This window comes from Dermacentor silvarum, chromosome 1 (assembly GCF_013339745.2).
Source record: "Dermacentor silvarum isolate Dsil-2018 chromosome 1, BIME_Dsil_1.4, whole genome shotgun sequence".
NCBI lineage: Eukaryota > Metazoa > Arthropoda > Arachnida > Ixodida > Ixodidae > Dermacentor > Dermacentor silvarum.
Window position 1 is genome coordinate 201133123 of NC_051154.1, and position 25037 is coordinate 201158159.

General features: G+C 45.2%; 1 protein-coding gene across 2 annotated transcripts in view; it reads left to right on the forward strand.

Annotated features, from left to right (window-relative positions):
• The first annotated feature begins 216 nt into the window (after window positions 1-216).
• Window positions 217-25037, forward strand: part of LOC119436640 (ragulator complex protein LAMTOR3-like) — a 106053-nt gene continuing 81232 nt past the window's right edge. For both annotated transcript variants that reach the window (XM_049659420.1, XM_037703567.2), the window contains exon 1: window positions 217-306. In XM_049659420.1, coding sequence (XP_049515377.1) covers window positions 232-306 — 75 coding nt within the window. In that variant the 5' untranslated portion in view covers window positions 217-231. The remainder of the gene's footprint in view (window positions 307-25037) is intronic.

Below are 25037 nucleotides of genomic sequence, written 5' to 3' on the forward strand. Positions count from 1 at the left end.
CTTCAAAAACTCGCTTCCCAGAATTTTGGCACCACTGCATTGACATTTCTTGGTTATTCAGTGGTGGGTTCCGCTGGCGGAAATCGGGTGGGATGAGAGAGGGAAGCGACGATATAGGGAGCCCGAGCTCAAGTTGGTCGCTCGACGAGAGCGCCACTGCCTCGCCGAACGGGCGAACCGTGAACGCAAGTGACACCCGACGGACGCCACACTCGCACGCATTCAAGTACAATGGCGCAAGCGCAGCTGTTGTCCCTGTTCTCGCGATGGATGAAGCCGGTAGACGATTTTGAACCAGGCCTGGAGGTCAGTACCCCTTTGTCTTCAACTACCGCAGCGGCGCTGAAAACAAATACGAGACCGAAAATAGCCTGCAAGGGTATATCTGAACCCCGTGTAACATGTGTGGGAAAGAGTGTCGGTAAACAAGCGTCAGCATTGCAGTGAGCAGTTACTGCAAACAGATGATCGGTGGAGCCAGTAGACATATGTTTTTGTTTCCGGAGTGCATGCCATTTCTTTCTTTAACTATCGTCCTTAGCTCTGATCAGATAACACGACAAGCGGTCACGTATGCATTGAACACGATGTCTCGAAAGCGCGACATCTTGTGTATAGCATCGCAGCTATCACTATTCCATCGACCTTCAATGACGCAGTCCTGACGTTTTCTACGACGTGGTCATCCTCATGAATGATCTTTTTGTGTTACTCCCACCCCTTATGTAATGCCCCAAGTATGGGTCTCTTAAGGAAATAAAATTAAGTGAAGGATAGCTTGGAGTTCTGCCATTGGTGATGGCGTCACAGCGCATACTCAATTCGCCTGCATGGGACACAGGCAGTATACAAGGCTTCAGCTGTCAATATATCATCAACTCGTAATGAGCATTACTGCCAATGTTAGGCAGGCGCTTTATTTCATGTGGATGCAGACGCACTAAAATGTTGGTTCGCGTAAACTTAAGCAGCAGTTAAAAAAAACGCATTTTCCCATCAAGGATCGAAATGGTAACCGGGAACAGGACTTACTGCACCACACTCTCGAACGTGTGTTTATTCCTCGAGTTATTTTGCACATTCTTCATATTATTGCATGGTTTTCTCTGCATCCCATGTTTCAGCTTCGTTTGCGGTCCATCAGTTCACTTTCACCATTTCTTGAAAACAAATAACCCCTTTCCGGAACCCCCCCCCCCCCCCCAACGAAAAGTTTTAACCATGGCGGCAAAAAAAAGGAAAGTGCAACGTGATGTCTTCTAACGTGCGGATGCATCTCCATGTGCAGTCATTTAATGCTCCAGAGCAGGGCCGTGACCCTGCCAGCGCCCTTTGGGCATGGTAGTGGCGCCAGATGAGTGCACTGCATGCAGGAGCATGCGTGCACCTACCTCCCATGGGCCAGCGCATCACCTCGTGGTAAATTTCGTCTCATTTCTTATCCTTTGTATCCACGTCCCCACATTCAAATTGCTCAAGTGCTTCTTTGTGAAATTCCACACCCTGCAAGGGCAGCTTTTTTTACAGCGGAGCTGTTAAAGCCGAGTTTGGTCCGTGCGCAGCGATGTTCGCAGCATAGCCAAGTCGGGAGAGGGGCAAGCGTATAGCGAGAGGGAAAGCTCTCGAGAGGGAAGAGAGTGTGGCGAAGGGGAGGAGGGAGGTGAGTGGAGAGGAGGACTGGCGGCACAGGTGGCAGGGCGGAGTTGAGCAGGAGCGGAGCCAATGCACAGCCGCGCCGAGCGCACGTGGTATGACGTTAGTAATGACGTCAGCGCTCCCTAGTAACAGGCGCGCTCTCACATCGGCGGGCCGCTTTCTCGCCCTGGACTACCTCGACATAGCGCAATGACGAAACCGACCACTAGAACCCCCGAAGAAGAAGCCACTCGATTGGAGCGCCGTAGAGAAGCGGCTCTGAGCGTGTTAGGAAACGGAGAGCCGATCCCGAGCAACGGGCAAGGGAAGTTGAAGCCAATCGTCGCCGAAGAGAAGAAGTAATACTTAACTCCATTAAACTTTGTTTAGCTTTAATCCTGCTTTGCTAAACCGCGCTTTTCTTCGCCTAGCTTTGCACAACTTTGTTGAGGCTTCCCCTCAGCTCCGCTGGTCATTGGTGTTTGCAATAGCAAAACCACGCCTTTTTTTTTGCCGAGTTCCTAATGATATACATGCCTGTGAAGGCGCGGCCACTGTATGGAAATATGAAGGGACCAAATGGGCCATTCGGCCCATAGCCTCCGAGATATAGCGGCGCTCGCGAGACACTGCACGCCGCCCAATCTCGGATATCATGCTAGGCCTTTCGTGATGTGTCTTCTTGGCACTCGTGGCGTGAACTCACACGCGAAAGGTGGGGGCAGAGAAGAAAGTTGGCGAGGACATACTTTGCACATGACGCCAGGGAAAATTTGTTCCTAATCTCGCAGGCTTTGTCCTGTGACTACGGCGTGTTATAGCCACGGAACAACTGCACCCCTGAATCCCGCCGGTGGCACCTTTAACCCTTTAAGGACGAGGCGCAAGTTGGAATACGCTAGCGCAAGAGAGGGTTAATTGGAGATCGCAGGGAGAGGCCTTCGTCCTGCAGTGGACATAAATATAGGCTGATGATGATGATGATGATGATGATGATGATATGAATACCCAGAAAAAATGTTTATTTTCTATATAAATGTGCTAAACACATCAAGAATAAGCATAATAAAAAAGAAATATTTTGTGTAAATTTTTTCAGCAATAGAGGAAAAACCCCAGGCAGGAAACTGGAAGTGGACTTCACCCCTAGCCGCCTAAGGCTTCGTTTTCAATTTGTACAGACGGTTCTCATCATACGTGAACCATAGGTGTCCATTTCACTTGCTTCACATCACATGTGTCACACGTACCACTGCAGCTGGATATAGAGCATCGGCCTGTCTCCTTTGACCTTGCTGCTGCTGCTGCTGCTGCTGATGATGATGATGATGATGATGATGATGATGATGGTGATGATGATGATGATGATGATGATGATGATGATGATGCCTCAATCAATGGCACAAACCCACTGTGGGGGATAGGCCACTTTGAAAGACAGTGAGTCGCGTGCTAAACTTCTTCGTCATCTAGTGGTCCTGCTCTAAACCATCAAATGACGCTTGCTGCCTATCATTCAGTGTTGGCCGAGTACATTTAGCCAAAATTTCGTAGTCAATACTGAAACGCGGCAAGAAAAAAAATGTTCTGGTATGTTGCCTGTAGGCAACATTCGTCAAAAAAGGGTTAAGGAAATTATTATTAAGGCGAGAGTCTTAAGTGGATCGTTGCGCAATGGCCTTGAAAAAAAACGCGACGTCTAGTCGAGTAGTAATAAAAAAGAACACGTGACCTTCTCCGAGCGAGCGGCGGGTGGAGAGGGCAGCGGTTGTGGCGACAGTCGATTGCGAAGCGACAGAGACTGCGATAGAGGACGCTCGCCCGGGGCCTAGCGGATTGCGTGGTAGGCCTCAGAAGTACGCTACCGCCGAGGATGCTCGCCAAGCCAGAAACGAGGTGCGACATGCGAAGCGGTGGGAGCAAGGCGTTCGACCGCGAGTGCTGTTTCCCTTGCTGAGAGGATGCAACGTAAAGTAGAAGCGAAACGTCATTAGCGCGAGCCTGACCCCACTATACGAGCGCGCGAAGCCGCAGCTAAGCATCGAAAATTATATGTGTCTTTGTGTTCGGCTTGTTACACATTTGTAACACTTACTAGCGACAAGCATGCTGCACTTGACAGTGCAGCATGCTTGTGCAGCTTGTGAAGGTGCAGCATGCTGCACCTTCAAGTGCTCGCATTTGAGGAGGTCGACGCCACACGTGTACTTCGTGCACACTGCGGCTCGTTATGTATTGCAAGAAGTCTGACCCCTCCGGTCACATAACTTAACGCATTACCAAGTGTGCAGCAGGCTTTCGCCTTCACGTGTTACAGGAGTGTCACATACTGCCAAACTTTTTTCTTGAAACGTGGAGGAACAAAGCGCAGGCGCTGGAAGCTTGAGTGGGGCCGTAACGCACATTCTTTAACGAGTGGAGGAAGCCGTTGTTATGACCCATGCTGTGGTTTCCCGTCGGAAAATTTAACGCTCATCATTAGGCACAAATGTGCAGCTTCTAACGTGACTGGGCACCGGCAACCTAAACCATGGGAGCGCATATCCATGTGCGGCGCCTGGCTGGATTATTGGGCTTTCCAGCGTTGATACAGACACGAGTCTTGTTCAAAATGTCGAGCCATTTTCATGGAATGCTCATGTCCTACCGCAAGGCGTCAGCATTTATATTTTATTTATTTTCTGCAAACAGACAGCTGTCCTTCCTCCTGGCCACCGCTGTTAACCCACAGTGCTGCGCCAAATTTACCTTCGCACAAGGAATTTCGCCTCTGCATGAAGGCTGACTAGGAGGTTTTGCAGAGGGCCCGTCACAGACAAGAAAACGCACGTGCCCACCTGCCAGCCTCAGAAACTTCAACGGACCGACAACGACGCGCAATATTCAGATGCAAAACAAGCCATGCAGGTCAGCTTTTATGGAATTTTGAAAATCGTCCGTTGCTGTAAGGGATGAGTGCAGTGCACCGTAGGATGCCTCGATGCGCGCGTGCGCATCCAGGCACATGAGCTTCCCGTGAGTACGCTACTATGCCGCTCACGATTTACCATGACATCTGCCGTTTCACATCCGGGCTATAAACTCTATCTTTCTTTCTTTCCTTTGATTTCTCTTTCTTTTTTGCAGCCACATTGCTTTATTTTGTTGCTGTGTGGTAGTTCGATCCTGGTCGTTGCGGCCACATTTCAATTTGGGTGAAGTGCAAAAACACTCGTGTACTCATATTTAGGTGCATTTTAAGGAACTCCCGATGACCAAAATTAATTCCGAGTCCCCCACCATACGCCGCGCTTCATATTTAGATCGTGGCTTTGGCACGTAAAACCACAGAATTTAATTTATTTTAGCATTCTTTCTGCAAAAAAAAGGAAATGCCCTATACACTTTGAATTTCAATTTCACAAGAAATTACTACTGCCAGCAGTAATGGCTCTTTGTTCTATTTGCTATGTGGATGAAAGTTGGTGAATAACTTCGCGTTAATATGTACAAACTATATCCATTCTGTATTTCAGCTATCATGGAAATAACCAGTTAATTTTGACCATGTGTTTTGTTACGCTTGAGTGCAAGGAGTTCGTTTTTCAGCGAAAACAATAACCTTGCGACCGTTTCTTTGTGAGGTATCATCCTTTCGGGAAATGAACCAATGTGACCACTTAGAACATCTTTGCAAAAGCAGCTATTATAATTCGTCAGACCAGTCATATCTGCACGATCAGGTATTGTCTCGGTCCTTCGGGGGCCTATAGTGTGACGGATGCTGTTTTCGACAGAAAGAAATGCTTAGCTTTGACTTTCTAAAGTTTCCACGGCTCTCGCTGTGGCCTCGCCTAGTGCTCGGAAATAGCTTTCGCAAAGTTCACGTTCAGCTCAATTCGTCGTCGCAAAACAATGAATCAAAGCGCGAGCATAAAATGCACTGTCCCAACAAGTGACCATCACACATCGGCGGAAGTCAGAAAGGGCGCGCCCGCGCTTTAGTCCTGCTTGCTGAAGCCAAATCACGCCATTCCGCAGCATAGGAGGTTGTGTACTCACATGGCTTACTCGCAAAACGAGCATTCAGTTCTTGCGCTACGCGTGTCCAGGTATGCTGTCTCAGGTGGAGACTTCGGGGCCCAGAAGGAGCAAATGGCGTTCTAGGCGTTCAATGGCGGGCTCTGCAGGAACGACTCTTCCGTTGCTGACGTCCCTATGTCGCAATTTGAGCTAGACAGGCCACACTGCAGTCTGCGCAATTATAAGATTTTCGAAGATGGTGGCCGAAGCAGACACCATCACGACACTGAACGCAACGTATGCCTACATGTTTACCAAACACTGTGTAGGTTTCTCTTGTCGTCAATGTCAAGTGCTTGCTTATCGAGAGCGGCGCGCAAGCAGTTGTTGATTGCAGTGAATAACATCGGCGCAGAAATTTGACCGGTCTAGCTAGAGCTACGAGTGAACAAAGACTACCCGTAAGTGAGATGCTGGCCTATTGCTTGAAAACATCACGCAAGCATCACGTGTGCTGCGCCAGAGGCCCGCTGCTCGCGCCACTCAACGCAGTGCGCACACGCTATCCAACACCGCAGCTGTCTCTGAAAAACAAACGCTCGCACGACACTGGAGGCCCTGCGCAAAGGCGATGCTTGAAGCGAGTATTCGGGCCTTGAGAACTGACTGACACACACACAAGAGAGAGAGAGAAAGCACTTTATTTGCACCCGTCAGAGAGTATGGGTGATCGGGGTGAGACTCAGCTCCCCCTTTCACCGTGTACCTCCCCCCTAGACGTCGGCCGGAATCAGTTGGCTTCCGGCGGCGGCCTGGGCTTGACACACAAAAAAAAATGAATTGTAGAGATGTCCGATAGTCTTGTTTGCTTTTATTGACGTGACATTTTGCTGATTATTGAACGGACTAATTAATATAATTAAACAAAAGAACTTTATAGGCACTGTACCTTTGTGGCTAAGGTTGATTATGAGGATCGCTTGGCATTGGTTTTGTATAAATCTGTCATTATATGCCTGCACATTTGCAGCGCTCTGGAAAAAGCCAAATCCAACACATCGTGACCGCTGCTTTGATTACAAGCTAACGCTTAATCTAATAACGCATGCTTTCTTTCCACTGCACAAAAATAATTCTGCAACTAAAGCAAGTACGCGAAACAACAATGGTGCGACGTAACATGAGCAGCGACGTGCACGTTTGCTCTGTGTAAAATATTCTGCACTAACTTTCAGTTCCATTCGGTGCTTCCTGCTGACACAGTCAGTCAGTGTTATGACGCCAGACGGTGTGTGTGAAATCAGTGTTCAGAGAGCGAATTATTTTTTCCTGCGCACTATATAAATACTTAATTATTTTATGAGAGAGAATTTCGTGAGCATACCTTTCAAATATTGTGTCACATCTTTTTATTTTTAAGGGACCGGATAATTTCTGTAACGCTAGTTTCTTACGGTCCTTTTCTAGCCTGTTGAAAAAACTCATATGACCCATATGCCCTTATTCACAATCATATATGTTCATGTGGAGTCCTGTATGAAAACCGTATGTTCCCACATAAACCCATGTGACTATAAATAACGAAGTGAACTTTACTACACGATAGTATACTTGAAAAATATACTTGTCGCAGGTCTGTTAAGTAATATTACTGAAGAAGAATATTAGCACGAAGAAGAATTTCCCCACATTATTCACCCATATAACTTATGGTTCAGTCTTATCTTTGCGCCCTTAATTTTCCGGAGGGTTCTTTTTTTTATTTTACTTTTATTCTACTCCTTTTTCTACTGAACTTCCTCTCTACGTGCTGACCCTCCTAATTTGGTATTTTCAATTTGACTTCGAACCCGTCATTACTACTCTTTAGCAGGCCCTCTCTCAGATTTTATTATGCATTTGAACTAAGGTTTCCTCTGTGCGTTGACAATTGTTTCAGTAGGATTGTTTTTCTCCTTCAGACCATAGGCTGCAGGATGAGCTAAGTATGTATAGATGATTCTGCTTAACAGCCGATACATGAAGCGGCAAGCAGACAGTCACCACAGGAGCGGAATTTCGTCTTTTCTGGCTTCCTTAACTGCAGCAATGTAGGGCCATAAGCGATTATTTGGAGAAATATAGCAAAATACCGAATGAAATAATAAACAAATGACAAAAACATGCCGTTCATATTCTGAATTCTGAATATTCAAACATTCCTACGAAAATTTAATATACAGATTCTAGAAAGAACGTTTCGTCACTTCAGCTTCCTAGAAGCAGCTTGCTGCATCACAAACATGTAGCAGAAAACAAACAAAGCTCTTTTTGTCTGGAAATCGAATTTTGCAGATCAAACAAAAAGTGAGAAGAAAGCTCCAGTGCCGGATGGCTGATGCATCAGCGCGCTGTTCTGAGGCCAACAAACGCAAGCGGCCAAGCACGGTTACCGGTAGCCACTATCTTACGATACTCACTTCAAAAAAAAAAAAAATTATCGGGTTTTACGTGCCAAAGCCACGATCTCATTACGAAGCACGCTGGTTTCGGATTCATTTTGACCACCGGGTTTTTGAACGTGCCCCCAATACGCGGCACATGAGCGTTGTTGCATTCCGCTCCCATCGGAATGAGGCTGCCGCGGCCGGGATCCGATACTCACCTCTTCTAATTGATTACAGACATACACAAAAATCTACACGCACTTATATAGAAATACGTGCCATTCTCAAAAGAATGGCACATGCTTTATAAACACACGACATACCCCAAAGCATTTGACTGGGTAGCACGTAATAGACTCCTCCTGAAACTACAGTCGATGGGAGTACAGACTCCGGCGCATTCTTTTGAAGCGAAAATGACTTAACGACCAGGGCGTACTACGCTGCTAGCGCCAGTTATTGTTCAATTTCGATCAGCACAAAACCAGGCGCACCGCAGGGAACGATGCTGGCACCCTTCCTTCCCCTTTTTTAAGTAAGTTATCGGACACAGTATAAACTAGAATACGGTGAGTAACTGTGTGCGGTGATGACTGTGTTATAGATCGCAAAATTAGCAGTGTTTCTGATAGTCTGCTAGTACAGCAGGACTTTAAGGGACACTAAAAAGAAAAGATGTTTAAGCTGTATGCACAATACCACGAAAGCGGCTCCAACCGTGAGAAGATGCCTGGTATGGCAGAAAGAACAGAAAACTATAGACGCGTGGCGACGCAGTTTTGAAGTGTTCCCGCACCAGTTCGCAGTGGCATCACTGATTTTGACGGAGTCTGCTCATGCCTAGTTAATTCTTTAACAGCGAAGCTGTTTAAGCCAGCCGTTAGTCCGTCCGTCGTTGACAAAAAAATGTGGGCCGATCCTGGCGGTAGTGCAGAAAGGGTCCAAGCGCAATGGCACATACCCCTGGGAACTAGCGAAGCTGCGCCTGGCTAAGTCTAGCTAAGCATGGTTGGGACTACTTAAGCTTAGTCTTCGATAGCTAATCAATAATCCATCAATAATCAATAAATTCCGGAAAATGCTGGGGATATGACTTGGTAGTGCTTAGCCTAGCTAGCCGAAACACGAGGCCAATACCTTGCGATAGCCAATCAATATCCAATCAATAGCTAATCGATAATCGATCAATAATCAATAAATTCCGGAAACTGCTGGGGATGACTTGGTAGTGCTTAGCGAAGCCCAAATACGTAGCCAATAACTTGCGATAGCCAATCAATAGCTAATCGATAATCGATCAAAAATCAATACATTCCGGAACATTCTGGAGATGACTTGGTAGTGCTTGCCTAGCCTAAATACGTGTCCAATATCTTGCGATAGCCAATTGATAGCCAATCAATAGCTAATCGATAATCAATCAATAACCAATACATTCCGGAAAATGCTGGGGATGACTTGGTAGTGCTTAGCCTAGCCCAAAAGCCAGGACTAGCTAGGTGCCCATCAGCTCCGCCGTCTCTTTAGCATTGCGCCGCCAGTGCAAGCTACGCTAATTTTTTATCCCGAAAGATGGACTGCATTGTATTCCAAATAAGCCAAAAACTGAACCTAGCAAGCTTTAAAAGCTTTTGCTAAGCCACAACGGCCCAAATATGATAAATATACTTTGTAATCCCTGGCGTCACACTGACGTGACGGCCCTGAGGTCTCGGCACGATTTCGACGAATGAAAAACTATCTTTTTTTCGTTTGTTCTTCTAATAATCAACCTAGCTCCTAGCGCAAAATTAACAAAAATACAGTACAGCTCTGAAAGAATGGTCTAAGAAGATTTAGTTGAGCTTTTTTTTTTTTTTTTTTCGTCTGTGTCCCTTAAGAACTGCAACACTTTATAAGTACGGGGCACAAAATGGCAAATGGGGGCGAATATTAAACACAAAATTAATGGCTTTCACAAAACGCAAGTCTCCAGGTCTAAACTAACGGCTGTGGGGTAACTATGTAAAAAAGAAAAAAAAAATATGGATTCAAACTGTGCCATGAAATGCATTGCTGTTCCAGTTACCACTTTTTCATACTGCATTTTTCTTCAGTGCGGTAACCTATGAATCGGAACAGCAGTTTATTTCGCTACAGATTATGAATATTTGTTTCCTGAAAATGCTGTGGAGCGCAATGTATCTTGCAAAAGTTTATGCTTTAAGTACTGACTGACTGCAGTTCCGCATGTAAATGTTAATTAGGAAACTTTTGTTGAATGACTGCATCGGACATAGAGGTTCAAGTTTTGATGTCCGCTTCTGATATAAAGCTTAGAGAGCGAAAATTATCGCATTGTCTCGAATCCCTCATTTTCAACAATCTGAAGCACACGTCGCATATACAACAGTTAAACCTCAACTGGAACGTGCCTCTTCTCTGTGTAGCCCCTACTAGTCCTACCTATAATTAACCTAAGTACTTATAGAACGGAACAGCTCGTTTTATACTGCATGAGTTCCAACGAAACAGCATGTGTCACAAAATTAAAGGTAGGTCATTCATTCCTTTCATGCACCAATGTGGGGCTTAAATAAATTTTGCATAGATTATATTATTCTTCGGAACTAAAGACGCATCGCTACTGTAAACCTTCACCTAATATACAGGGGGTTTCATTTTAGCTGCACCAAATTTTTAAAACTTGCCTGTGACAGATAGCACAATTATAATCCTTGATCTAAACTACTCGATGAGGCGGCCATTACTTCCACGAGAAATCGAAACGCCTAATTGAGTAATTAGCATAATTACGTTAGTTAACTTTTTCATTAATGATTTTACGGCACATCTTTCAATCTACGAATTATAGCCGCTGAGCTCGCAAGGCATATCCGCTTGGAACGAATTCTCAGGACTGAACCAGTTTCGAGATATTAATTTTTAACGTGTCCGACGAAATGTATGGGCGTTCCAGTTAACTTTTTGAGAAAAACGCTCTTTTATGCATTGAAGCACAAAGTTAACTGGAACGCCCATGCATTTCGTCGGACACTTTGAAAATTATTATCTCGAAACTGGTTAGGTCCTGAGAATTGGTTACAAGTGGATACGCCTTGCGAACTCAGCGGCTATAATTTGTAGATTGAAAGATGTGCCGTAAAATCATGAATTAAAAAGTTAATTAGCCTAATTATGCTAATTACTCAATTAGGCGTTATGATTTCTCGTGGAAGTAATGGCCGCCTCATCGCGTAGTTTAGATCAAGGATTATAATTGCGCTATCTGCCACAGGCTATTTTTAAAGATTTGGTGCAGCTAAAATGAAACACCCTGTATATCGACAAACGGACAACGTATAAGAAATCTCGCACTAACCCTCCTTCGTACTATATGTTCATTCATGGTGTGTAAAAAACAAGCTATCCATTAACCCATCTAAGACAACACTTATGGTATTCCATTCTTCAAGAACTTATCACATTGACTCTATTGTAGTGTCTCTAAATAATAATGTACTTAGAAGATCCGCGTCTACTAAATTTCTTGGTGTAGTTCTAGATGAGAACCTAAAGTTCCAGTGCCATATTCAATCACTTATTCAAAAAATCTCATTTGGTATTCACATCATCATAAAAACGCGCTCTTTATTTCAGCAAACCATTCTCATGTCTTTATATTACGCATACATACACAGTCATCTCTCATACTGCCTGTCATCTTGGGGTAATACATATGCCATACATCTTCATCAGCTAGAAGTTTTGCAAAAGCAGGCACTACGACTAATTGCATTCCAATCGCATACATCTCCCTCTGCTCCCATATTCCGTTCCCTAAATGTTTTACCTTTACGCATATTATTTAATCATAAGCTGTCACTGCTTATGTTTCGTCTTATAAATACCGAGCTTAATATTCCAGGTTTTACTCGCTCTAGCCTAATAAATTATAACAACACAAGATTTTCAGCACAACTCAATCTTCTTCTTCCAAAAGCAAGAACTAATTATGGGAAATTTACCGTCGCGTTTTTAGGCATTTCTGTTTGGAATTCAATACCACCTGATATGAAGTCATCTACATTATTATCATTCAAGCGTAGAACGAAGGAGCATTTCATGAACACTTTATCTGACACATAGTATAATTTAACTAACGTAGAAATAATTAGATGTTGTTCTGATTCACTATTATGCAATGTACTGTCCAAATTACCGAGTCACTGAATTTTGCCTATAAATTGATACTTCTCGTTGTTAGTTTTACGTGCCATTTATCCTCGTTTGAATTTCTGCGAGTTATCTTTAATGATTTATGCATTTTTTTTCTTTCTTTTTAACTGTGTGATTATACTTGTGATGTTTTTAAAAGATTTTTTTTCTCTCTTACCATTCATTTCCGATTATATAGAAATTGTATATATATATATATGACATGACTCGCTGTTTGCCACGATCCTACTAACCCCCTTTTCATGTCTTGTTAGGAGGTCCCCCCGACAGTTGTTACTTCGGGACCTCCGAATGTGTACTTACACTCACCCTGTATTTGATTTTGTCGTCAAATAAATATTGTTTGATTTGAAATAGCATTCAATTTTTTATCTTCGCAGTTGTCACTTTAAACCTGATACCATACCATGCAGCTACCAAATTATGTAGGGCTGTTAAATGGAAGGGACCTCAGGAGAAAGTTGAATACGCATGACTCCACCAGAATGCAAATAAAAATTGTCGGGTGATACGGAGTTTCTACTGCATACGTTTTCGTTTGTTGTTGCGTTTGACTTATTCTATAGTATCGGATTCGTTATTCAATATTGTATTTATGTCGAATACATTCATTCTGAACATTGTGTTCATTCCTCATTGTACTAATATATATTGGGCTCTCATGTAAATGTCAACCATGGGCAATTTAGGTTAAATAAGAGGAAATACAATATATACAGTTTTTTATTAAGTATAAGAACCCGTATAAATTCCACCCCCGCGAGAAATGAAAAAACACAGCGCCATCTCGAACTGCCGTAATCCCGCACCAAGTGTTTTTTTTTTTTTTTTTACGAACGTTTGCGCGCTATGGTGGCTGCAGCACCGAATAAGTGAGTGAGAAAAAAAGTTGTCGCAGTTTCACCCGAAAGGCGAAGCATCAATTGCGATAGCAACTTAGTAGAGAGCTATACGGAGTAAGGATAGTAGTTTTATCCGCTGTACAAACTTGGACATGCAGCAGCACCGGCAACACACAGCACTGTTGTCGCCGCCGTCGGCGTTTTTCCCGCGTTCGCCCAAAATGCGTGCGGCGTTGGTGACTGTTGCCGGAGCCTCTGATATAAATAGGCACTTGGTGCCGCAGCTAAACGTCGCCTCCCTTCCCTGCCCCCCCCCCCCCCCCCACGGCCTTTCGTGCGTCAAAAGAAGGCGCGTTTGCTCTACATATATGGTGATTGTAAAGGAGGAAAGAGACGCCTACTTTTGCAGCCCTTAAGGGAGCACGGCACAGAACGCGCGTTTGTTCTCCGCCGTGCGTTCACTCCCCGTGAAAGCGCGCGTCCCTCGCGCCCTTTCACTCGCACATACAGCGTTCGGCGGCGCGCGGCGACGATTTCATCTCCATTGACGTCATACGGAACCTCACGGCGACGGCGACGGCGACGGCGACGGCAGAAATCTGCTTTGGAGTGTCCATATAATTGCTATCGCAATAAAAGACAAAAGTGCGGGAAGTGCATTGTTTGGTGCACCGCTTCTCGATTTAATGCATTTTTTTATTCTTTCCTGTCACTGTGCTTTCATTAGAGGTGGTGGATCGCAGTGACTGCAATCTGTCGCGCTCTCCACTTTCACGTATTTCCTAGGCGTTAGGCGCACACAAGCCTGTTCTGGTGTACGCGCCCCACAGTGTCGGGGTTGACGGCTAAAACAAAACAAACAAAAAGTAAAGAGTCCTGAAAGACTATAGTGGGTGTAACGTTTCGACCCGGAAACGTCCGAAGATTGCGCAAGCGCTTAGGGCTTCATTTCACCCTATAAAGAAGCCCCCAGTGAACTAAAAAAAATTAAACAAGTTATCGTTAGTGGAGTCACGCCAAGACGAGTCTTCCTGTTTAACCCTACAGCTTAATAAATAATGTTTAAAGCAAAACCATTGTGATCCCGGTCACGAACAAAGGCCCCAGAGCTTGGATGGCAGTTCGAGTTTCGCACGCAGCTGCAAGTCTAGTCTTGGAATGAAGTATAAGAGAAACACTGGAACCATTTTGCTGTCGGCATTCGAACGCCGTTTAAATTGATTAATCAATCTTGTGTCGTGCGCCTCACGCAACGATGCTTTTTTGATTGCGTCACGGCAAATGGAAACTATCACTAGTCGCGGTTGTTTTGTACTTGAAAAGCAGAACACTATCGCAAACGTGGATGAGAAATTTGAAATGCTGCTGTTACGTAATCAGCATACTTTGGTGACTCTCGTCGCCGTCATCGCCCCATTTTCTGGTTTCGTTGCGGGATCCCTTCCGCCCTCATGAGGTCGTCGCTTATACCGTCTTTCTTCTTATTTATGTGACTTAGGGAGTTCTAAGAGAGTAATGGGGCTATATAAGAGACACCATAATAGAGAGCTCCGAATTAACGTGCACACACATCTTGCAAAGTGCACATACATCTAGTGCACGAGCGTTCTTGCATTCCTCCTCCATAGAAATCAATTCGGCCGCCGCGCTCGGGAGCCGAACCTGCGACCGCCATGCTTCAGCCAAGTCTCCATGCAACTTCCTCGATACTTCCAGCGATAAAATGCGAGCTTTAAAAAACAAATCTCTGGGATGGCTTCATGAATAGAGAGCTACCGAACATGTAATATTAACAAGTACACTAAAAAAGGCGAAAGAAGTGACATGTCGCAAGTTCGGTTCAAGTACGCAGGGAGTATCGGCCGAGGCTCGAGGGTATAGGTGCAGATCGTGGTATAACACTAATGAAGAGGTGGCCGCGAGGGATATGCAGTCCAAGATCAACAAGTGATCTAAGCTCTCAGGTGGCAGTTGCCCTTCGCCCATGGCTGAGCGGAAAATAACCCCGCACCTTGGCTCCCACCATGTACTGTGTGTCCTGACATAAAAAAAAGAAAAAAGAAAGAAAGTGCTCGTGCGCGCCTTCAACTAATGTTACCTTGCATTCAACTAAAGCAGAAAGGTTACAATTTTCTGATCCAGGCGGTGTAAATACTACCATATGTGCACTAGCACATTAATTTCAGTTACATTTTTCACTTCTCACTGATACCTCTGTAACGTAAGATTCGTCCTTGTCCGGGAATCGAACGCAAGCGGATAAGTTGCGGCAATCCCCTACGAAGTGAGCCAACCAGAGTCCGTATAATCACAAAACTTTTCTGTGCGATTCTCATTGGCTGTCACCTTGGATGACGCCTCATCATCTCCTTGACCGTATACGACATTAGACGCCGTTCGCGAGCCGAGCAATCTCAATGTGTAGGCAAGCAAAAGTAGTTCAGTGAATACGGGCCCAGGACACTAACAGATGTTCGCATGAACCTCACGCACGAACTAATATTTACGTTAAAAAATTCCAGTGTTTCAAATGCTCAGCTCATTTGGTATAGCGAATGCGCATCTTTGGCCGCCATACCAGATGCAACACGTTAACTCAACCAAATCTTTCTCTTTTTTTTCAAATATGAATTAAAGATTGTCAATGTCCCCAGTTGACTGCATTTGTAGCATTTTCTTAACCAAAATTTACGGGAAGGGTAACTTCACTTTTCATGAAACCCCTTGCGTTTGCCAGATTTCTGCAGAATTTCTTTGATTAATACATTTTTATTGTGAAATAGGTGAAAGTACCGCTTTGTCAGTTTTGTTTTTCCTCCAAGCACTGGTTAAACCTCCTTGCTTATACTCTCCCGCTCGAGCGCAGCTGTGCAAGCTTGAAGCTCCGCGAAGAAATAGTGCACGCGCGCCCCGTAAAAGAGAAAAACAGTGACGCCCGAGCCTTAATGGCGCGGAAAAACACTTATAGACAAGGCTCAGACAAGCGTACCGGGATCGTTTTCAGAGGGAGAACGAAGGGGGAAGGGCCCAGTGAAACCAGTGTCTCGACGCCGTGCAGCCTTTTCCCAGAGCACGTCCTCGCCGTATTTCCTCTCCGGTCTTGGTCGCTCCCGAACCAAAATTTGGAGGCGCCCGCATCACTCCCCGCCTCGTTCCTTCAAGCCATTTTTCATTTCCTTCTCTGTTGGCTTGGTTCGGAGATTTATTTCCGTACGTCAGCGCTGTGGTGGTAGCCCGACCTGGTTGCTATTTATACTCCATGATTCCGTGTTATTTACCGCAGCCGTGGTCTAGTGGTTAGGACGCCCGCCACGGCAACGGGAGGTGGAGAGTTCGATCCCCGCCGCCGGCCACCCACCGGTAATGGGTACAAGCAGCCGCCTCTGCCTGGCGTCCGGCAAAGAGGTGCGTGCTTGGGATGAGGCCTGCGACCCCGTTAATTGTACATATGTACATACGTTGCCTGAGTCGCGGTAAGCCAACGCGGCTCTCGCCCCGCATGCCCTGCAAAAAAAAAAAAAATTCTTTTCGAGCGGTCACAGTCCCCTATTGCTCACCATTTATTGATTGATTGATTTATATCGCCGGCCTATTTACAGCATACGAGGTCTGTTAGAAAAGTATTCGACCTTATGTTTTTTTTTGTGAACCCCTGATGGATATGAAACAAGCGCACTTGCATCAGCCGACCTTGAACCTTCGTGCGCATGCGCGAATTTTTTCCCACCTGCCGATAGCGTCAGTCGCTGGGACGCAGCGTTTGAGTAAGGTAGTGCGCATTGCTCTCGTCGTTTTTTTTTTTTTTTTTTTTTTTATTGCAAGGAAAATGGTGGAGCGACTGGAGCAGCGTTACTGCTTCAACTTTTGCCAGAAACTGAGCGACAGCCAAGTGGAAACCATTCGGAAGATTCAGGCGGATTTCGGTGATGATGCTATGAGCAGCACACAGATTAAGGAGTGGTACAACCGGTTTAAAGACGGCCGCACATCGCAGGAGAGCGAGCCACTCTAAGTTCGGCCATCAACATGCCGAAATGACCAGGTCATTGCCGAGACAGAGAGAGAGAGAAAAAGGTAAAGGAAAGACAGGGAGGTTAACCAGAGGTTATCTCCGGTTGGTTACCTTGTACCGGGGGAGGGGTAAAGGGATGCGAAAGGAGAGGGAGAGAAAAATAAGTAAAAATAAAGAATAAAAAAAAACGGAAGGAAAGAAAAGAAAATCACACGCGCACACAAAACAGAAATGTTTCTGCGGGTACTGTCACGCAGTCTGTGAAGGCGTTCTCGTGTTATTTAGTGTGAACGTTCCATCCTACGTAACACAGTGCAGAGTTACAATTTGTCCCTGAGTCCGGTGTCTCTCAAGTAACGCAGCAGTGCCTTCCGGGCGGCTCGCGCCGTTGTTTGTGTAGGCCAGTTTCCAAGGATGTTCTTTTCTGTTATTGGGCGTTTGTCCAGTTGATCTATTGTCGCTGAGAGAGCTGCTCTCTGCGGGTTGAAATGAGGGCACTCACCAAGGTGTGAGATTGTTTCATTACACCCGCAGAATTCACAAAGTGGGCTATTGGCCATTCCGATAAGAAAGGAGTACGCATTTGAAAATGCTACTCCAAGCCATAGACGGACTAGAAGTGTACAGTCCTGTCGTGGAAGGTTGAACGGAATACGGAGCTGTAAATTAGGATCACATGAGCAGCTCGTCGCAGAGATAAGACAAGTACACCATCGCATAGTTGATGAAGGGCACGATATAAGATATCAGTGGTTGCCTAGTCACTGTGGCATACATGGCAATGATCGAGCGGACGCAGCGGCCCGATCTGCCCATGACGGTGTCAACTGCGGTGCCATTCCTCTTTCGAGAGCCGGATCAGCGAAAAAACTTTCCGCGCTTGCGCGTGAGATAACATTGATACAATGGAATTCATCCGATTTCACAAGTGCACGCCTTCATGCCCTGGACCCTAATTTACAGGTCATTGCCGAAGTGAACGCTGTGGTGATGCGGGACCGTCGTGGGACTATCTGAGAAATTGCGCAAGAGGTGGGCATCAGCACTTTTTCTGCACATTCCATTATGACCGAAGATTTGGCCATGAAGAGAGTTGCGGTGAAATTCGAGCCGAAGCTGCTCACGGTGGAGCAAAAGAAACTTCGTGTTGAAGTCTCACAGGACATGCTCGATTCCACAAACAGTGACCCCGACTTCATGAACACCATAATCACTGGTGACGAGTCTTGGGTGTACGGGTACGACCCGGAAACCAAATACCAATGTTCCTCGGTGTGGTCACTCTCTGATTGTTTATTTGCTGCCTATAGTCGCTTGCGGGTGTGCTCAGTTGCGATAGATTTGTTCATGTTGCGCCCAAGGGAGGCTTGGAACGTAGATGTTCTGTACTTGGTAATAGCTTGTAGCAAATACGTATTATCGCTAGTCACTCGCTTACTCTATGGACCGTAACAAAACGTTCAGCGTTAAACATTCGTGTTGTGTCGGTGTAGTCGCCGTTACCCATGCTTCGGCACATTGATTTAAGTGTGCGCCCATTCACTTATTCTTGATACGTTGGCGATAGGGTGACCGTAAGTTTGCATGTAAGTTGGGGTGGATGTCTGTAGATAAAGTGCGAGAAACTTACTATGCCAGGAAGCGGCACTACTCGATCCTTTTGTCACTGTGTAACAAGCGGTACTCACTCTTTCCGACGTTCCGGGGTTGAAGTCTTTTTATTTTTGGAGTTAAGCGATACAACGCTGGCCAATGAGGGACCTTCTTTTTTGTCCTCGAAAAAAGTCGGGCATCGCGAAGGGCCGGCGAAACAGGCTGTCATTGTGTAGCAGTGGTCCGTGAACTTGGCCACACAGATTCATATTCCATCCCTTAATATGCCAGTCACTATTTTTGCAGCCAACTACAGCACACGTCTTCTCTCACACGTTATTCAACGAGTCATTGTTGCATTGTTTCTGATAGAATAAACCGCAGCGTATGTGGTGCAGGTATTTGGTCATATTGTTGTGTCCGTTAGGTTAATTTCCTCGCGGTGTATTCCGCATATCAACAATGACAAATGTTGACGCTTAAGCGCATGTACGATTTCGCAGTTGGCCACCCTCAAACATTCTTTGCAGTAACATAGGTCACATATTTTAATGCGAAACATTCTTTAGTTTCCCCCCCCCCCCCTCTCGTCTCTTCGCCGAGGCAGAAAAAAATAATCATCCTGCCATCGCCGTCATATTATAGTCGTCGCCATTGTCTTGCTTCTGTCGTCACAGACACGCTCGCATCAAACAAAGAATTGCTCGCCTCACACAAACACGTTAGTCCACCTAGTAACTCTTTGAACAACCACGAACAATTCTGGACAGCCAGGTACCTGCAATATGTTTCGGATAGCATGGATTCTTACAGTGCGTGCAACCTGCATTTTTTTTTCAGGAATAATTCGCATTCCGCGAGTTTCGTCCTGGCATCGTCCTTTATTTATTTATTTTTTATTTTTTCAGGACAAAGGTCAAGAAAGGCGGTGACGTGCGTGACGTGACGACGTGGGTCTATTTGTAGCTCACGAACATCGAACACAAATTACTTCTTGCTCGATGGAAAATTGCAGCCGAATATCTACTAAATAAAATTAATAGCATATTTCCTAATATCATACCTACTGCTGATACAAGCTACACACTTGGAAGGCGCATATTACGCGGGAGGCCGTGTAAATACGTTCACTTGATGTTCTCTAAGTTGCTCGTCATTATCCTAACTTGAGGCCAGTCTTTAAAAAATAATAAAAAAACGTTAAATAACCTTCTAACCATTCCTTTTTCGAAAGTTTTGTTGGGTTGTCCATGTTTCTGCATTTGGTTTTCCAGCGTTAGGTGGCTTGGCGTTGTTAATGGTCTCCTTATTAGGCCACCTCGAAAATTTTGGTTATACAACAGAAGTCGTAAAGCGCCGTCCCGGGAGCGCTCTACCGCAAATCTATCTATCTGTCTATCTATCTATCTATCTATCTATCTATCTATATATCTGTCTGCATGTCTGTCTGCATGTCTGTCTATCTATCTATCTGTCTATCTGCCTATCTGTCTATCTATCTATCTATCTATCTGTCTATCTATCTATCTATCTGTCTATTCTCTTACGCCATCGTGATACCGTCGTGGTCGTCTCTTTAATTAGATACATATCAGAATGTGCATGCCATGACATGAATGACATGGCGTGACATGACATACATGAATGACCATTAGATAGCATGACAATAACAACATGCATTCATGACACGTCATTCATCACATGACATTCCTTTATGACATGCATGACATGAATTACATGGCATAAACGTCCTCATAGAAGCCCGTTAAGGAGCCTGGCTGCATACACGCCTCATGCATGACGCGTCTCACCGTTGGCAATGTGGTGTGTTGCTACGTTGCTTCAATGCTAATCGCATTAACGTCGACAGTCACCGTGAGAACGGTTCTGTCGGTTTTTTTGCGTATAGAGTGATAACTCAATAAACCCAATAGAGCAGCTAACATCTTTACGAGAAAATTGTCGCGTGGCTTGAGCGTTCAGCAGCGCGGCAATATTGCGTGTATTCGCGGGCTTCTTTCGCGCTCGGAAAAACGCTTTTATATAGCACGTATCCAGCAACAGAAAGCTGTATCGGGAGTTTTTCATGTTGCTCTACAATTTTCTCATTGAGACTTTTGATCTAATTATAATATTTGAGAAGTTGATTAATTAGTTAAGACTAATTATCTAATTAGGCGAAATGCAAAAAATAATCTGTGTATCTCGGCGGCAAACAACATTACCTTGATTCTGTCCAGCTACGTGGCATTTGCATATTTTTAAATCTTAGTGCATGATAGTTGGGACACCCTCTGTAGAGGGGAAACATGCTATCGCCACAGGTTGAACAGCCGAGTGAAAATAAGCCAGAACGCACCTTTCGTTCTCACGCCCGCCAGTGAATGTGATATTGACGTGTTTCCGATCGGACGGAGAGTTTTGGGACTGCAGCATGTTTAGCGACTAGCTTCGCAGCGATGCTACAGCGCTCTCCCAGCTAATCACGCGTGAGCTACGGTATAGTCTAATTTTTTTTCCCGGCCGCGTTTCACTTTGTGCTTACGATACGTGCAAGTAGCAACCGCCCCCCCCCCCCCTCCCCCTACGGGCGCATTTGCACTGCAACGCACAACTCGCGATGTAACTCCACCTCGGACTCTCATCCCTCGGAGCACGACGTTTACTCGGCAGCTGCCGTTGTACTAAGTGCGCACGATAATTCACGCTCTTCTGCTGCTGGTCCCCCGTGTAATGATCGTGCTCCACTCTAATCTGCTCTTTTTTTGTTCTTTCTCTATTTTCCCGTGTTCATCAGTCGCCACCGCACGTGCTAGACGCACCCTGGATGGAGCGCAATGCGGTTCTCTGCAAAGCATGCTACAGTACGTCCAATTAGACCAATGTTGCAAGCTCAGCGTGCGCGCGCTCTCGCGACATCGCAGCACTCCTGGGAAAGCTGAAGCAAAGCATCAGTCGGCCGTGTGACAATTGTTGCACCATCTCGGTCCTCGGCCTGGACGCTCCTTTCTTTCTCTCTTTCTTTCTTTCTTTCTTTTTTTCTTTCTTTCTTTCTCTCTTATCGCTATTTTCTGCACACAGACGTACTGTCTTTTGCCGCCCTACCATCTCCCTCCTACCTCCGCTTGAGGAAAACTCAGTGCTTCTGAAAGCGCTGAACGCTGATGCTGCGCCCTTTTCGCCTTGCCAGGCATTGGCTTTGAGTATATAGACTGGGCGCATGCAACCTCCACGAACATGAGAGCAGACGCGCAGTGGACCGTGGGAATAGGCCGTACCGCTGCGGCCCTATTCTCAATCGATCACTTTCAGCGATAAGGCTTTCCTGTGACGTAACATGCAGCGCGGTGCCTCACGCGCTAGCAAAGTGGACTCGATGGAGCCAGGGCTGAGAAAAGATACCTTCAGGGCCGGTATTTTGTAGCGATGCGTTGTAACCGCGCTCGTCCGCACAGTCTCTTATCTCTCCCAGGCGCAAGCCAGGAAGCGGGAAGCCAGCGCCGGAGGGAGCACGGGGGGGGGGGGGGGGGGGGGGGGGGGGCGGGCGCACTTCTACGCTTCCAACAACCGCGCTCGTCGTTCGTTCGACCGCACCGTCTCTTATCTCCACACGGCTCTGGCCTTTATGCCGCTCAGTTTCCGTTGATAGACCGCACGTACCTTCGCCCGCGCAGCGGGCGAAGGTACGTTGCGCTGCCAGCGTTTTGACAGTCGTTGTCTGCAGTCATTCAGTGTGATCTATTCATGTTTGTTTGTGCGCGCTCACACCACGCTTGTTCATTCAGTTAGTAATAGTCGGGCCACATTTTCCAACGCACGCTACACATGCAATGCTGCCCAGATCGGCAGTGCAGCACTACAGGTGTGTCCCTTCGCACGCGCTGCCCACGGGCAGCGCTTCTCATCAACACCACCATTTCACACGCGCCTTCTCGTGGTCATTTTTTCTATACTAGTCTTATCATCCACCGCTCACGGCCGGCTGATCCCGTTGATAACGTGAGCGGACCGTCGCTCTGACCACTGACCAATCGCAAAAAGTGCGAAAATGTACTAGCATCGGAAAGGCATCGCTGCAAAATACCGGCCCAGGTTGCCTCATAATACAGATACTGAGGCGAAAATGTATTTCACATGCCAGATACTAGTGGGATAATTGTAAACGTTACGATGCTCTCTATTTGTATCTTAAGATATAATTCGATTATAGCTCCGTTGTATAGAGACCTCCAGACCAGGGAACGTATGCGGTAGAGTCGGCTCGTGCATGTATACTAACTCCTGCAAACAAACCTCGTTCCTTGCTATTTTTTTTTCTTCAAATAACACGTAAGAAGTTTTCCGACGTCCTAACTCGGAGTATACTATATTTACATTCCGAAACAATCTATGGGGATGTTCTCCATGCCGCTTTGACCATTAGGAAACACTGCTCTGCAGGCTGACCTAAAGGCTGACCCACCTGTGGGTCGGCATCCATTACAATAGCTTCACAAAAGCGCCGTGACTTCGCAATGACGTGAATAACTCTGCGCCACTATGGTGGAACGATAAAAAGAAAAGTGTGGTGATGACACAATCGAAAATCAAATGCATACAATGCACTACACAGGCGTTGACTTTTTTTATTTTTACTATGAACTGTTTTGGGCATGCCTAGTAAGGTTGGATATAGCAAAATTCATTTTCTACGGAAAAGGAAAAAAATTAATAGTTTGCTCCATACCGCAACTGGTTGTAATAGACTATTATTATAGCGGGGTCAAAACGGCTTATCCGGTAACATTAACGTTACTGCAAATCTCCTGTGATTTTTCCACTGTTATAGCACCGTTGTCTGAATTTCCCTAGCTGTTTGCAATGTAACAGGCAATTTTTTTTTTTTTTTGCTACAAGCCATCACATACACAGATTATTTTATATGCTGCCCGCAATATCAGGTTGGCAGAACAGAGAACATCTACACTATACGGAGTGGGTTATGTGCTTACTTGAAGAGTGACGAAGTCTTTTTTTTTTTTTAAGCTGGAAGTATGGGATACAAAATTTATATTAGCGCAAATATATAGAACAAGGAAACCGAAGAGGAAACAAATGAAAAGCTGTGTTGGGGATGTCTTATGGATATAGTCTTATAAATACAGCTTTTAAATTTAACCCTCATAAATACACACTTACGTGACAGGCAGAAATGAAAGCCGGTATGACGCAACAAAGGAGTATTTACAAATAAATGCGTTATAGTATTTTTACGTGTTTATAGTAAGCAACCACGTTTTCTGAACTTAAATTGTTTATATAGTTTCCTTTAATTATCCCACAGCAAGCTACAAATTAGGTACTGAAGAGGTTCGTCATCCGCCTTTTCCAGTTATACGAACAGTTGTACCTTGTAGACACGCGTATCACGTCCTTTACGCAGCATAAAGAGCACCCACTATAGACAACTCCCTTAAGCAAAGAAACGCAAGTGATATTCGCAAGGTTCTTCATCATAATATAACTTTATTATCGAGTTTTTAAGTATGCAGAATCGATCTCACTTACCTTCCTTGAATGCTGACAACACCCAAGAAGGAATTGCCAGTCGAGGGAATAATAAGCAAGAGAAATATGTTCGTGATAGCTGCATAGCAACTGACACTGTATCATGTTTACTCCTTACATCCACAGTATATTCCCGTGTATAGATATTGATCATGTCAAAATAAGTTGTCATGCATCTGCATTCACCATACCCACCCTGAAGCTGGAACAAACGTTTGAATTATCCTGAATGACATCTAACCGTCACCGAACTATTTCCTATTGTCTATGTCCTGCGCTTCATATAGCGTCAGAAGAGATCGCAAAAAAATGGGTTATATTTAGTGACTCGCAAGCCGCCCTCACGACACTATAAAGAGCACAGACAGAAATGTGTTTAATACACATTTAGTATATGAAACCCTAAATAAAGCACAAAAGCCAGCTCAAAACAAAATCACATTATAGCGTATCAGTGGATACCGAGACATTTCAATATTCCTGGAAGCGTTGAAGCGGTCGCGGCTGCAAAACAGGCCCTAGCGACCTTATACTCCATTTTACCCATAGTGAAGTGCCCGTTGCTGACACAGATTTCCTGCCGACTTAGCACAAGAACCTCGTTTGATCAGAAATCATCAGAATTATTATATATATATATATATATATATATATATATATATATATGTCCTTACATTAAACTGGCGATTCCACCAAAGTTGAGTGACGATACAAATTTTGCAACTTTTTGGCCCCGTCAGCTGCTTGGCACAGCATATACGC